At 31.4% G+C, this 17,123-nt stretch overlaps 1 protein-coding gene across 1 annotated transcript in view; it reads left to right on the top strand.

The window, feature by feature from the left end:
• The window catches only part of LOC127968360 (CLIP-associating protein 1-B), a 63,096-nt gene that overhangs the window by 9,450 nt on the left and 36,523 nt on the right, over positions 1–17,123 (top strand). The window contains exons 7-13 of the mRNA XM_052569527.1: positions 62–159; positions 1,036–1,100; positions 9,637–9,765; positions 10,588–10,664; positions 11,391–11,483; positions 13,583–13,728; positions 16,168–16,303. Of these exons, the coding sequence (XP_052425487.1) occupies positions 62–159; positions 1,036–1,100; positions 9,637–9,765; positions 10,588–10,664; positions 11,391–11,483; positions 13,583–13,728; positions 16,168–16,303 (744 nt within the window). The remainder of the gene's footprint in view (positions 1–61; positions 160–1,035; positions 1,101–9,636; positions 9,766–10,587; positions 10,665–11,390; positions 11,484–13,582; positions 13,729–16,167; positions 16,304–17,123) is intronic.

The following is a 17,123-nucleotide window of genomic DNA, read 5'->3' as shown; positions in this document are numbered from 1 at the left end:
CAGTTTTTGAGTGTATGTGCTGTTAAAAGCATCTGATGAAGGACTGGATGTTTCCGGTCAGGTTCGGGACGGTGCGATGAACTGTCTGGTGGAGATTTACAGACACGTCGGGGAGAGAGTGAGGGTGGATTTGGGGAAGAAGGGGCTGCCGCAGTCACGGTAATACAATCAGATCAATAACAGTTAATATTATTATTATTATTATTATTAAAATCACTTCCTCAGCAACAGTGTCAACCACATTTTAGTAAACACATTTTTATGTATTTTATTCTAAATGTTTTGTTTTAATTTAATGTTACACTTTATTTTAAACTACATTTAATTAAATTAGCGTTATTAAAAAATTAGTTTACCTTATTTTGTGTGCATTTTATTTTTCACCTTTTTTTGTTTTGTTACAGTGCCATCTACATTTTACAAAACATTTTCATGCACTGTATTGAAAAAAAAAAAAATTCTATTACATTTTAATGGCAATTTAATTGTTAAATTTGATGTATTTTTAATGGAATTATTTTTTTTAAACATTTATACATTTTGGATTTGAACAAACGATCAAATATATTGATATCGTATGCTTTTTATAATTTCTGTTTTAATTTTTTCTTATTTTACAAAAGACGTTATCTTTTGAAAATGTCTTAAAATTTGAGAAACATTTTTTCCAGGTTTAATTTCTTAACTTTTTACAATTATAACACCATTTTTATATTTTAATTGAATGATTAGGATTTATTTTAAATATAAAACTGTAATTAATTTATATATATTTTTTATTTTTATTTTACTTTATTTATTTAGAGTGCACAAACCGCTTAATAGTTTTGATATTTTGTATATAATTTTTTTACTTTTTGCTTTTATACTTTTTATTTTTTTTTGCTTAATTAATCAATTTATTTATCTGTTTATTCCTCTCTGATTTCTTTAGTAGAACCTCAGGCTTATAAAAGAACAGGTCTTGTTTGACAGATAAAGCCTGTGTGTGTGTTAGTGTCTGATGGAGCTCTTTCTTCTGTCTGTCTGCTTCAGCTTGAATGTGATTTTCAGAAGGTTTGATGAAGTGCAGAGGTCTGGGAACATGACGCTGTCCTCAGGTCAGTCCGTTGTGTTATAATTGATGATCTGTGTGATGTTATAAAGCACTATCATGTGCAGAATGAAGTTACCGGCAGATAAACTGTGCTTTCTTCTGTGTGTGTGTCGCCGCTGAGATTGTTCCCATTGTTTCCTCGCTGCCCCAGTTTCTGTGTGTGTGTGTGTGTGTGTGTGTGTGTGTGTGTGTTGGCTTGGTTTCGTTTGGGACGGTGGAATGTGGATTGACTTCATCTGTTCTCGTTTTTTCCACAAGTTTTCGTCTTTTATATCTTTTTTAGCCCTCATAATGCATTCACAAAATGTATTATTTTCACATTCTGGGTCTGGAAGAATCTGATTTTTTACAACCATATTGTATATGTTCAGCAATTTCTAATTTTTTAATAAAAGTTACCATCATGTTATTACTCCATGTAAAAAAAAAAAAAATTAAAAAAAAAAAAAAAAGAAAAAAAAAAAAAAAAATATATATATATATATATATATATATAATTTTCTTTACGTATATGGGATATATATCTGGGAATTCCGGTATAAAAATCAAGGGAAATTGATTTTCAAATCACATATTTATTTCTAACAAAACAACATAAAATAAACATAAATATTACTCTCAGAAGTTTTTAATTTGTTAAAAATAATTAAACAACTTACCTAAACTTTCACTTTGAGTAACAAGTGATCAACAGGAAAACACAAAAACACATAATTAGTGTTTAACTCTAATTTAACTTCATAATTCATTTTGCAAAAGTGTTTTTGACACTTAATGTTACTTCATACATATAAAGGTAAAAAATAACCCGAATGCAAAATGTGTAACATTATTTTTAAATGGTTATATCTCTTAAATAATCATTGTAAAAGTAATAAAATATTATACATTTTTTAAGTATCTGCTATACTGTAACTAGATCTCACTGATTTACATTTACAGTAAATTACAATATTTATATGAATCACACACACACACATTTAGTAATTTTTATGTGTTCTTTTAACATGGTTCAGGGTTTTTATTAATGTTTTTAATTTTTACAGTTTTTTAATTAATAAAAAAAATATTTTTAATGATTTTATTTGTTTCATGTTTTAGTAATTTTTATGTGCTTGTCATTTTTAGTATTTTTCCAGTGGTCTTTTAATATAATTCAGGTTTTTAATCATGTTTATAATTATTAATTTTGGTATTTTTATTTTTATTAAACAAAATGTGCTTTTATATATATATATATATATTTAAGTTTTAGTTTATTATTTGCATTGGAAACTATTTGAAATAAAATAAAATAAAATAAAATGGTAGTAAATAGTTTTCCGGTACTGTTAGTAGATCTCACTTACATTTACATTGAATTACAATATTTATATGAAACACACACACACACACACACACACACATATATAGATATGATATATTATATAATTTTTTTATTATTTTTTAATTGAGTTGTTTTGTCTTCCATGTTCTAATGATATCAGATTATATGAGTCATAAACCGGATGCATCAAATATTATCAACTCAACAGAAAAAAAAAAAAAAACACATTTGCAAACTTTTCTAGTATATTTTGTGTAAAGATTCAGTAATAGTGCTCCACATGACTCATGCTCTATTTTAAGTCTTCTGAAATCATATGATGGATTTATATGAATCCCTGAAGCTCTGATTCAAAATATCACCAGTTTTTGGATCATTTTTGAGTGAACTATTCCTTTAAATGCGAGTGAGGTCAGGAGAGAGGGAGTCTCTGCAGACGAGAGCAGTGTGTGTGTGTGTGTGTGTTCAGTCACAAGACTAGAGAAACACACAACAGAGCAGAGCTTCATTACTGCAAATCAAGCCTCCGTCATGACAGCAGGGGACGGTGAGATCATGTGAATGTGTTTCAGCGCTGCAGGTGCATTCAAGATGTTTGTTGCATGTAATGCATGTGAGGATCAAGTGTTCACGGTTTGGTTTTATAGTCACTCTCATTTCTGCATCTTCTGAATGTCTCGAGCTCATCTCGTATCTCTTTTATCATCCGTTTATAATGACTTGAAGGCATCAGCGTTAGCATATCAGTGCTGTTTTAATGGCTTGTTATGTGGCGTTGGGTTCCTGTGAGTTTGTGAGCTGCGTATCAGGTGTCTGAAGTGCTCTGAAGTATTCATGATCATCGACTTAATATTTGATATTCTGCCACCCTTTTTAATTTCTGATGGCTTTAGCTGCTCACGCATTCACCTGAGGCTCTACTTGAGCGAAATATTCCTGTTATCACCTTGTGTTTACATCTCGATTGTGTTCACTAGTGATCGGGTTTCTGTCTTTGAGGAGACGCACACTAAAGTGCAAATTGAAATGCACTGGAAAAGGTTTGCACAAATTTCACAAAATGTAAGTTGCATAAAAACATAGATTGATCTAATTTGATAGAGAAGATTTAAACTGATAAACCCTTGATAAGATGCGAGTAGTTCTTAAGATATATTCTTAACATAGAGTTGTTTTGATCGCAGATTGCGAAACATTTTTGTAATCAAATTAATGAAAGTTGACATTCCATTTCAGATATTTAAATTTAAAATAAAGACTAAATAAAATATTTAAGACCCATTTTTCAGAAAATTCTAAAGCTAGACCTGAAAATCATAAAAAGCAAACTTTGGAAAAAAGAAAAAAGGAAACATGGATACTAAACTTTTACTATAGTAAAACCAGGCCTCAATCAAATTATTCACAATACGCAAAGTTCCGATCTAAATCTTTTGATTCGTGATACGCAAAATTCTGATAAATTCCAATCTGAATCTAATGATTCGCAAAATGCAAAGTTTCGATCTGAATCTAATGATTCGCAATAGACAAAGTTCCGATCTGAATCCATTTATTCGTAATATGCAAAATTCCGATCTCAATTTAATAATTCGCAATACGCAATGTTCCGATCTGAATCTAATGAGACACGATACGCAAAGTTCCGATCTGAATCTATTGATTCATAATACGCAAAATTCCAATCTCAATCTAATGATTTGCAAAACACGAAATTCCGATATGAATCTAATGATTCGCAAAACGCAAAATTCCGATATGAATCTAATGATTCGCAAAACGCAAAATTCCGATCTCAATCTAAAGATTCCCAATATACAACATTCTGGTCTCAATCGAATGATTCACAAAATGCAAATTTCCGATCTGAATCTATTGATTCATAATACGCAAAATTCAAATCTCAATCTAATGATTTGCAGTGCACAAAATTCAAATGTGAATCTGATGATTATAAGCAAAATTCCGATCTGAATCTAATGATTCGCAAAACACAAAATTCCGATCTGAATCTAATGATTTGCAATATGCAAAATTCCAAACTCAATTTAATGATTCGCAACAGGCAATGTTCCGATCTCAATCTAATGATTCCCAATATACAAAATTCTGGTCTCAATTTAATGATTCACAAAATGCAAATTTCCGATCTGAATCTATTGATTCGTAATACGCAAAATTCCGATCTCAATCTAATATTTAGCAAAAACAAAATCTATCATCATTCATCCTTAAATCATATGAAATTATGTTTTGAATGAATAAAATGAAGCCTATAATTAGGACCATTCAAATGTTTCCATTATGGTTTTATTGTTTTTAGGAATTAAGTAGATTTAAATTTAATTATTTCTAAAGAAACAAGAAAAATGCTTTAATAAAATGATAAAATACAAAATTATTGTATTGTATTATATTTAGTTAAATTAAATAAAATCATTTAATAGAAGTTACTAAATCCTGTCACTAATTTAAATCTGTTACTTTAATTTAAATTAATAAAATAAATAAAACAAAAATTTAAATAAACCTACAGTATATAGACATTAAAAAAGTGACAAAACACAACAAAATGCTAAAATTTAGCTAAAATAAAATGAAAACAGAAAAAATTTATATATTTTATTATATATATAAATATATGGCATTATTGTGCAGTATATAAAACTCGGTTTTATAAAGTTTTCCTTTCATCATAAGTGCCATATGAACGTTTGGTTGCATTCACAGACACAATTTTGTTTAGGAGCCTTTATTATGTACTTCTGATATTATTAGAGACATATTTGATCAGTTTCACATATATTGAATGTTTGGTTGTGTAACGCCCCATCATTTTGGAATACTTTTTTTATTTTATTTAATGATTAACCTAAAATTAGCAAAGAAGATGTTCTGTAGCACAAAGTACCAGCTCATTAGTTTTAGTGTTCTGCCCCCTGCTGGTGAAAATTGAGAATTGTTTTTAAATTATCTGATATTTATCACAATATTTTCTAAATATTAAATAATTAAAATCTATTCTAAAATAATCAGATTTTGCATTTTGACTTCTAATCAGAGCTCTGATTATTAACATTGATTATTTGTTTTGAATGTTTTTAACCAGTAAGGATTATAACTAGTGATGTGCTTCATCTCATACAAACTGGTTCATATGTGTTGTGTATTTAAAAACTAATTCAATATGGCTGATATGTAGATTTGATTGTACACACACACACACACACACACACACACAGAAACATGTCTCACAGTGTAATGCAGGTCTGTTCTGGCTGTTTTGTGCTGTATTTTCTGCTGGTTAACCTGGTCAGTGTGTGTCAGTGTTTGTCAGCGATGATGATGACGAGTGTGTGATTCATGAGTGGATGCAGTCAGCTGTTTGGATGACTCTGTGTGTGTGTGTGTGTGTGTGTGTGTGTGTGTGTGTGTGTGTGTGTGTGTTGGAAGAGCGCTGATCTGATGAATAATCCAGAACTGATGTCATCAGTAATGTTTATTGTCTCTCTTTTTGCTCATTTTTTGATCAGACCGTAAATGTTTTTAGATATTTAGATGTTTAAACTATTGCTGATCAGAATAATTATATATTTGTAAAAATGTAAAAAAGTTTTTTTTTTGCACCCTTTAGAGACAGGTCGGCCAATCCCCACATGTAGGCTTCAGTGAGAATAATGTTTATATATTTTTTTTTATTTAAATCAAATATAATCTTTCATTTTGTATTTTAAGAAATTTTACACAAAATTGTTTCTTTTTATTATTAGCTTTTTAATTAACTTTTATTTATTTATTTTTTACATTTTTATTATTATTATTGTTATTTATATATCTTTTTATTTCAATATATATTTAAATTAGTGCTCTCAAATGATTAATCGCAATTAATAGCATCCAAAGTAAAAGTTTTTGTTTGCATTATATATGTGTGTGTACTGTGTACATCTATTATGTAAATATAAACACACAAACATACTATATTATTATTTTTTAATTAGATGTATATATTTATATTCATATAATTTATATTATATATAAATATATTTAATATACGAACGTAACATTTTTATTATATATAATTATTATATATATATATATATATATATATATATATATAATAAATATGCACAGTACACACCCATATATTATATAAACAAAAACTTTTATTTTGGATGTGATTAATTGCATTTAATCATCTAACAGCACTAATACAGATATATTTTTATATTATATTATACACATTAATATGCATTATTATTATTATTCATTTTTATTTATTTAAATGTTTATTATTGCTACCTCATTCATTTTGACTTGCCTTTTCTCTTATTCTATTTTATGCCTTTTTATTTTTAAATATTCAAATGATGTCCTTTTGTCTTATTTTCATCGTACACTAAATTAGACCAAAAAATATTTTATTCATAATGCTTGATATTGTATTTTTATTTATTTTTTATTATAACATTTCAATAACTTTTAAATCAAATTATAAAATTTTTAGTTGCCGATGGATCGCCGCCTACTGAATTAAACATGCTATTAAGCGAGGTCATGTGACTACAGTGCATACTGTTTCATATTCAATCTAAAGCTGCAGTATGCAGTGCATGTAGTGAGCACTATGCTAGTATCCATTCTGGCTCCTCCCCCTGCCCTCCTCCACCCAGCGGTGTGGGCGGAGCTTCATCAGTAATAGCTCATCCCAGCATGCTCCAGTTTCCACACACACACTCACACACTCACAGGGAGGGGTCGCGTGTGTCAGAATGAGGCAGCGTGGGAAAGCGTGACGATATGTTGAGGAAGCTGGTGTGCCGGAGGATCTGCGCCTGTAAGAGTCTCGCTGTCTGAGCACTGCATGAGACAGAGACAGAGACAGAGAGACTCACATCTGTCTGTCTCTCGGCCTCTGTCTCTCAAATCTGATCGCTGTGATTAAATGCTGCATGCATCGCATGTGTGTGTGTGTGTGTGTGTGTGTGTGTGTGTGTGTGTTTTGCATTTATGTCCTCTAAACCTGCATTATGGAACCTTTTAACTGAAAATGCTTGATAGACGTTAATAATGTATTCAGTAAGATATGCAAATTCCTCGTGAGGGTTAAGGACAGAAAGTGTCATATTCTCAAAAGTGTGTTTGTAGACAGGAAATGGCAGATTAGACTGCCTCGTCCCTTTTGTCTTCTCAATTGTTATGCTTTATTATTTTTTAAATAAGATATTTAAAATGTGTCTTTTTTGTTTTCATTTTTCATCAGATTGGACCAAAAAAAAAAAAAAAATTATTTTATATTAAAATAATATTTTGTTTTATTTTGTATTTTAAATTATTTTATTTAATTAAATTATTTACTTCATTTATGGGCACCAAATGACTTGTAACCTAAATTATAAAACCTTCAATTGAAAATGCTTAATAATAAAATAACATATTAATTAAAATATACAAAATATAAGTACAAATGTGTTTTTGCAGTTGTCTCCAGAAATAGCTTTTTTATTATTAATCTGCCTTCATCCTTTTGCCTTTTCTATTTTGATGCTTTTTTAAACATTTTTAAATAAGATATTTAGTATTTTGTTTTTATATATTTTTCTATTTTACACAAAATTAAACAAAACATTTTTTTTAATTGGTATTAACTGTATATTTTTATATTAAAATTTTGTTATATATTATATTTTTATATTAAAATTCATATAATTTAGTATATTTTTCTAATTCGTTTTATTAAATTAATACAATTATTTAATTAATTTATGGTCATCAAATGTCCTCACAACCTGCCTTATAAAACCTCCAGTGGAAAATGTTTAATAAATCTATAAAATAGCATGTTAATTAAAATATGCTAATAGTTTGTGACAGAAAATCTATACAAAATGTTACAAAATCTGTAAAAACAAGGATATGTGTACAAAAAAACATCATTTTGGGGGTGTATCATAAATCATAAATGAAGTGAATGATGTTTTAAGTTCTTCTTTTGGGGTCAGAGAAGGGTTTGAGTCTGTTTTTTTTTTATGTTTGTGGTTCAGATGTGTGGATGAATGTGTTTGTTTCCCGGGAGGTTTCTGGAGTAGTTCAGAGCGTGTTAGATGGGCGTTTGCAGTGAAGGATTGTGGGAGAGAGGTGTTGACACTAATGCATGATGAATAAGGTCGGGTGTGTGTGTGTGTGTGTATAAATAATTCATGGTGATTGATCGCTGGTCTGGCAGATTTTGGTGATGTTTCCTCATGTGAGCGGCTCTGCCAGGGTTTCCTGAGTGTCCTTCAGATTCACACACACACACACACACACACACACACACACATGGGAGATCTGTAGGTGCAGCGTAATATCAGGATGTTTAGTTGAATGTCTGCAGGTTTTACAGCCTTGTCTTATTTATTCTTGTTTCGTTTGCATGCATTAAGCTGAATTTAACTTGTAGTGCAAACCAGGGTTGTTATGGTTCTCTGAAACGAAAGCTATTAAAAGCATTGTTGTTAATTAATGAAATGGAAACAAAGCCAAAATAAAATAAAATGGAAATATTGGATGGAAAACATAACTAAATTTTAATAAATGTGAAAAAAAAAACAATAAAAAAAAAAAAACTAATGTAAATATATATGTAACCTTGGAGAACAAAAACAGTCATATTTGTAGCAATAGCCAAAAATAGATAGTATGGGTCATTGATTTTATGCCAAAAATCATTAGGATATTAAGTAAAGATCATGTTCCATGAAGATATTTAGTGAATTTCCTACCGTAAATATATCAAAATTTAATGTTTGATTAGTAATATGCATTGCTAAGAATTCATTTGGACAACTTTAAAGATGATTTTCTCAATATTTAGATTTTTTTGCTCCCTCAGATTCCAGATTTACAAACAGTTGCATCTCAGACAAATATTGTCCTCCGAACAAACCACACATCAATGGAGAGATTACTTAAAAAAGGACTTACGACTGGTTTTGTGGTCTAGGGCCATTTATGCGCACATGGAAAAAAGCATGTATAAACCTTTAAAAGTAAATTTAAATGAATGCAATTAGTTCTACGAATGATTACCCTTTAAAACCTTTAAACCTTAAAAAAACAAACACGAATGAAATCACAAAAGCATGTTACAAGATTCATAAAAGTGCATTAAAATTCTAATGTTTGTAAGAACTATAAGTGTATAAATGGTGTTTTCTCTGTGGTTCCTTAGATAAGAGCGTGGATGATGACGATTCGGTGGATGGAGGTCGTTCCTCATCGTCCTCTAAAGGAGCGTCATCGGTGCGTCGGACAGGATCCATGCGCAGACCGAGCTCAGCGTCCAGCTGCAAGAGCTCAGGTCAACTACCTGCATCTCAGACCCTTCACTGTTATTGTGCTGTTTGCATGAATCTTGGGCAATCCAGTGTTCCAGCTTTTCTGTTATAAAAGTAATAAAACATTTCAGTGTTGTGCTGCAGTGCAAAGCCATATTAGCTCTAGCTATGTTTACAGTCTCAATTAAAACACATTTATAATATAACAACATATATAAATAAATAAGAAATGTTATTTTGTATAGAATTAAATATATATATATATATATATATATATATATATATATATATATATATATATATATATATATATATATATATATATATAAAATAAATATTAATTAAAATATTTAAAAAGTATATATATGTGTGTGTGTGTGTGTGTGTTTGTGTGTATAAATCTTCTTATTATTATTTCTTTTTTTTCATAATAATTCTTATTTTTTTATTTTGCACAAAATTAGATTAAATAAAATTTGTTAACATTTTTTTATTTATTTTTTATTAGTATTAACTGTTTATTTTGATATTTACATTTTAAATGTTTAATAAACCTATAAAATATATGAAATACACACACACACACACACACACACACACACACATATATATATATATATATATATATATATATATATATATATATATATATATATATATATATATATATATATATATATATATATATAATCAGCATCTTGATATGCCACACAAGGAGAAGTGCTCACGAACACAGATTTAGACAGATTTGTGAACAATATTTTTTAAAAAACATTAAATTAAAAAAACATTGAATATTAAATATCTATTTAAAACTTACTGGACATATTCCTTGTTGTTATCAGTTAAGGAGAGCTCTGGAGCTGGAGCTGTTGACGAGGAAGACTTTATTCGTGCCTTTGAAGATGTGCCCTCTGTACAGGTAAGCATTAGTAGACTTTGTATTTTTGCTTTTTTATCAATTAATATGTATATTCAATGCATTCAGCAAGGATGCATACAATTGATCAAAAGTGAGAGAAAAGACATTTATAATATTTATAAATTTCAATTAAATGCAGTTCTTTTAAAGTTTCTATTCATCTGTGAATCCTAAAAAATAAAATGCATCACAGTTTCACCAAAAATATTGGGCAGCACAACTGTTTTAAACACTTATAATAATCAGAAAAGTTTCTTGAGCAGTAATCATCATATTATTCTGATTTCTGAAGATCACTTGATACTGAAGACTGGAGTAATGATGCTGAATAAATCACAGGAATAAATTACACTTGAATAGATATTCACATAGAAACCAGCTGTTTTAAATCAATTAATTTAATTTTTTTTAACCTTTATTTAGCCAAGAAAGAAAACTCTAAACTCTAAGATTAAAATCTCTTTTGCAGGAGTGTCCTGGCCAAGATTGGCAGCCCAAATTTAAAAATACATATAACAAACAATAACATAAAATTCACCATAACTGACTCTAAACTACATCCAAATGCATTTGTGTGTCAGTAACTCAAAGATTCATCAATACCTCAGCAATAACATCTGTAATGTGGAGTGTCATCCTGGACTTTGCATTCAGTGGTTTTCCATTAGAGATCTCTGGACAGATGCCAGTGCTCAGTGAGTTTGATGACGCTGTTGTTTCTCACAGATTTACTCACCTCGAGAGCTCGAGGACTCCATGAACAAGATCCGAGAAATTCTGTCCGATGACAAACATGATTGGGAACAGCGAGTAGCTGCAGTGAGTGATTTCACATTTATAATGGAATAAAATGGCTGCTTGTTACTCATCTCTCTGGAATACTTGATTGTGATTGGTCGATGGCATCATACTGTGGTCACGTATTTGTGTATAATGACTCTAAACCATATACTTATTTATTGTATTAGTGATTTTATACATAGCTGTGCTAGTTTCATGTCTCTTGTTTACTTTCTTTTCACATAATATAAAAACAATCAACAAATAATTTAAACTCAAATCAATATTTAATGTAGATTATTTATTCAGTTGTTAAGTAAGAAGTGAAATGTGAAGTCAACTGGTCATTATTGCAAAATTATGGAAGCAGTTTCTTCCACGAGATTTCTCTCTCAGTTTAGATCTTATTTCTGAGTTTATATCTCATAATTCTGAGTTTATATCTCAATTCTGAGTTTATATTTAAATTCTGAGTTGATATCGTAATTTCGAGTTTATATCTTGCAGTTCTGAGTTGATATCGCAATTCTGAGTTTATATCTTAATTTTGAGTTTATATCTTAATTTTGAGTTTATATCTCGTAATTCTGAGTTTATATCTTAATTTTGAGTTTATATCTCATAATTCTGAGTTTATATCTTAATTTTGAGTTTATATCTCGTAATTCTGAGTTTATATCTTAATTTTGAGTTTATATCTCGTAATTCTGAGTTTATATCTTAATTCTGAGTTTATATCTTGCAGTTCTGAGTTGATATCGCAATTCTGAGTTTATATCTTGTATTTCTGAGTTTATATCTTAATTTTGAGTTTATATCTCGTAATTCCGAGTTTATATCTTGCAATTCTGAGTTTATATCTCAATTTTGAGTTTATATCTTAATTTTGAGTTTATATCATAATTCTGAGTTTATATCGTAATTCTGAGTTTAAATCTAAATTTTGAGTTTATATCTCGTTATTCCGAGTTTATATCTTGCAATTCTGAGTTTATATCTCAATTCTGAGTTTATATCTCAATTTTGAGTTTATATCTCAATTTTGAGTTTATATCTCGTAATTCCGAGTTTATATCTTGCAATTCTGAGTTTATATCTCAATTCTGAGTTTATATCTCAATTTTGAGTTTATATCATAATTCTGAGTTTATATCGTAATTCTGAGTTTAAATCTAAATTTTGAGTTTATATCTCGTTATTCCGAGTTTATATCTTGCAGTTCTGAGTTTATATCTCAATTCTGAGTTTATATCTCAATTCTGAGTTTATATCTCGTAATTCTGAGTTTATATCTTGCAATTCTGAGTTTATATCTCAATTCTGAGTTTATATCTCAATTTTGAGTTTATATCATAATTCTGAGTTTATATCGTAATTCTGAGTTTAAATCTAAATTTTGAGTTTATATCTCGTTATTCCGAGTTTATATCTTGCAGTTCTGAGTTTATATCTTAATTCTGAGTTTATATCTCAATTTTGAGTTTATATCTCGTAATTCCGAGTTTATATCTTGCAATTCTGAGTTTATATCTCAATTCTGAGTTTATATCTCAATTTTGAGTTTATATCTTGGAATTCTGAGTTTATATCAATCAGCTACAGTGTTCCTGTAGCTCAAGTGGTGACGCATTGTGTTAACAAGCACAAGGTTGGGGGTTCGAATCCCAGGGAACACATGATAGGAGAAAATTATTTGTCTGCTAAATACATGAATTTAATTTTTAATTAAATTTGATTTAATATCGTATTTCTGAGTTTATATCTTGTAATTCTATATAGTAATTCTGACTTTGTATTTCAATTTTGTGGTTATATCTGAGTTTAAATCTTGTAATTCATAGTTTATATGTCATGATTCAAAGTTTAAATCTCACAATTCTGATTTAATAGCTCAAAATTTTGAGTTTTTATCATAATGCTGAGTTTATATATTCACAATTCTGTTTATGTCTCGTAATTCTGCGTTTATACCTCACAATTCAGATTGTTTGTTTCTCAGCTTCCAAACAAAATAGATTCCATTTTGTTATGTTTATTTTGTAATGTACGATCAAACTGGTCGTTATCAGATCACTTCAGTATTATGGGGTCATGTTATTTAAATGTGACCATTGACCCATTGATTTGTTTATTTACAGTTAAAAAAGGTTCGTTCTCTGATGTTGGCCGGCGCGAGCGACTACGATGGTTTTTCGCAGCAGTTACGGCAGCTGGAGGGGCCGCTCAAACTCTCGGCTAAAGACCTGCGCTCGCAGGTGGTGCGCGAGGCCTGTATCACACTCGGGTGAGTGAAATAAAAGCTGCTTCACCTCCTGAATTGTTTTCTACAATGTAAATCAGTCTTATCCACTGATAGGTTTTCAAATATACCTACATCTTTCTGGTTTGATGCAGTTGCCTGGTTTAAACCATCATCCCGTTCACCCTGAGTTGAATACGGACTGACTGCTGAGTCGTGCTGACAGACTTAGTTTAATGAAAAGAATCAATTAGTTTAAGTGGTCTGGTTTCAAACATTGGACGGATTCCAGCATCATAAGATCTGCTGCGCTTCATGATGGAGCAGAGAATGTGAAGCACTTAGTGCGCATGAAAACACACACTTTCATTAGACCGTCAGGCTCTTTTCCAAACCATAGGCAACTACCTTCATAGACAACATTACAGCTGAAATAGAGTCACATAAATGACTCATTTGCAACTTAAATATAGCTTTTTATGTGAAATGCGCAACTGATAGTTAGCATTTTGTAATACTAATGACATAATGTTTTGATAAGCACTAATATTGGGTACAACACGAAATACAATTAATTGTATTTACATTAGAGCTGTAATCCCCATCCCAACAGATTTCGTCCCGAGCCCGACAAGTACATTTTAATTGACAGCTTTTTAAAAGCCTAAACCCGTTTACAGCCCAACATTATTAAAATGTGCACACACACAGCTCTTTTGCCTTTTGTCAAGAATGAATCGTTTTATAATACATGTTTTATACATGTTTTAACAATTTATTCATGACTAACATAGACTACACCACTTGGAAGTTGGAATAAAGAAATAAAGTAAGTCCTCTGTAACATCGTAACATCTCAGGACTCTAAACAGACACAGGCTCATTTAGCCTATAAATAAACCAACGCACCAATAAAAACGAGTCTTTTTTAACAAATTAAATTAAGATAAATTTTAAATTAAGATGGGTATTTGGCAATAACGAAATTAAGATAAAGGCTCCGCTGGATTTGCTTCACCACTAGCAGCTGACATTTAATAAAACAATAATGCCAACATTAGCGTAAATACTCTGTCCACATTATGCATTTAAGACTCAATTTATATGTAGTTCTCATTAGAAAAACCTTTACTCACAGAGATTATGCTAAGCAGACATGTTTTTGTGGAGGAACATTATTGAATCCACTGTAGATTAATTCATCGCGTTCCTGCACTCACCGATGATGCGTAATTATTCACTCATTATCTTCATTATAAACACGGTCAAAACTTTTCCACACCTCGGACTTTGCTTTAGTTGCTGGTGCAACCAAAACCTATTCGCCAGAAGCAAGCCTCCGTTTCTTTTTGCATCTTTCTCGTGCTAATCGAAACACATCCCATGACCGCTCGTTTACCTAGCAAACCAGAGAGCAAGCCCGAGCCCGCGTAAGATGATATAAATTATCTTCAGTTCTACCACATTTCCATCCTTCCTCAACACAGGAAGTTCCTGAGGTTTGCTTCCAGGGACGAATCTTTCCAATATCTGGTTCTTCCATTCGGCCTTGCACTTTCACCATGAATTTTCACCAAGTGTGTGGATGCTGCTCTGGCTCTGTTGCGACTCCAGGGCATCTGCATTCTGAATTCAGTGTTTCCCACAGCCTTACACTCTATTTGTAGCAGGACTCCCCCGCCCCCATATATACATATATATGCAAATTCATTTTCTGCCAGCAGGGGGCGCTTTAAGAGCGGCAGATTTTCCCAGTAACGGCTGTAAAGCAGCTGTGAGCTCTGACATCGAAAATGTTCTAAATACAGTCGATTACGTTCTGAAATACAGTAATATAGTAACACCTGCACCGCTTTTTGATTTTGAAACGTGCAGTGCTCATGTTCATTCAATGAAGACAAAGCCTTTTGGAAATCTATTTGTGGCGGTCAGTTTTGATATTGTGGCAGCCCTTCACAAATAAATCAATGCATGGGAAACCCTGGAATTATATCGACAATTGGTTGATTTTAGCTTACTCTGAGCAGATGGGGGTTCGGCATTGAGATGTCATTATCGCCCACATGAAACAAGACAAGAAAAGAAACACCAAGAAAAGTGTGCTTTCTCCATTACAGAGGACTACTTAAATGGGCGATTTGACCACGATTCAGGCATGTTTGTCTGTCAATATTTGGCCCTTTACATTTGATGCCTTACATGTCAGTGACCGCACACTATGTCAGCAAAGAGTGGACACTACAATCAAAATGAATTGTATTCTGCAGGATGGTGCACAGGCAAATTATCATGTAAATTTGTCATCTGTCCATCTGTCCATTTTGCATGGATTATAAGAACACAAATCCTGCACACCACTTCAGACGTGTTTCTTGGTTGTCCTCTTTCTTTAGGTCTAAAGCCAGCCTCAAAATACTCCCTTCACAGGCAGCTCACTAGGTTTTGTGTTCTGTGTTCGTCTGATCTCTGATGTTTCTCTTCCAGACACCTGTCGTCTGTGTTGGGTAATAGATTTGATCACGGAGCTGAGAACATCATGCCAACCTTACTGAACCTCGTCCCAAACAGTGCTAAAGTTATGGCCACATCCGGAATGGCAGCAATTCGTCTCATTATACGGGTAATTGTGAAACACACACACACACACGCGGGCAGCTGATGCTCTGTGTGACACGCAGTCAAGCGTGATGTTGGATTCTGGGCGGCAAACATAATCAATAAGATTGATCTGCATGTTCGTTGTGTCTCTTCCAGTATCCTGCACATGTTTAGTGTGGGTTTTATGAACATCACAGTAGTTAGAAACATCCCAGAGTGCTTCCTGTTGAACTATTTTCTACTCCTGACGCTGTCCAAATCAGTTTTACATCAAAATTATTGAGTCTGTGCAGCACAGCTTGGTCTGTGAGCTGGTCTGCAGCGGGATCAACTCAATCTGGATGAAACAACATTTATATATGAAGCTGTTAATAGACCCTATTCCTGTTCTGTTTCATATATATATGTACATCAAAACATCCACGAACATAACCATGTGAGCAGATCACTCTCTCACTATTTGATTGCTCTAGTATTTATCCACTCATCATCATCATCATCCAATCAGAACACACGAGAACTCTTTGACCACAGCTGCTGTGCTTCTAAAGCTCTTGCAGCTGCTCAACACTGGTTTTCTCTGAGGTGGTCGGATCACATCAGATTGTGGTTAATCTTGCAGATCATGACTTGTATCTACTCTACCTCTCCCTCTCCCTATTTTCAATCTCCAAGGTGAACGTTATGACAACAAACTCTTAGAAAAAAGGGTTCATTGGGGTTCTATATAGAACCATAGGGTTCTTTACTCAACTCCAAAGAACCTTTTATGCTAAAAAGGTTCTATAATGACAAGAAAGAAACCTTTTGGCACAAAGGTTCTTTAGACTATTATTCATTCA

This window comes from Carassius gibelio, chromosome B11 (assembly GCF_023724105.1).
Source record: "Carassius gibelio isolate Cgi1373 ecotype wild population from Czech Republic chromosome B11, carGib1.2-hapl.c, whole genome shotgun sequence".
In the NCBI taxonomy this organism is placed as follows: Eukaryota; Metazoa; Chordata; class Actinopteri; order Cypriniformes; family Cyprinidae; genus Carassius; species Carassius gibelio.
This window is presented reverse-complemented; position numbering and strand designations above follow the sequence as displayed.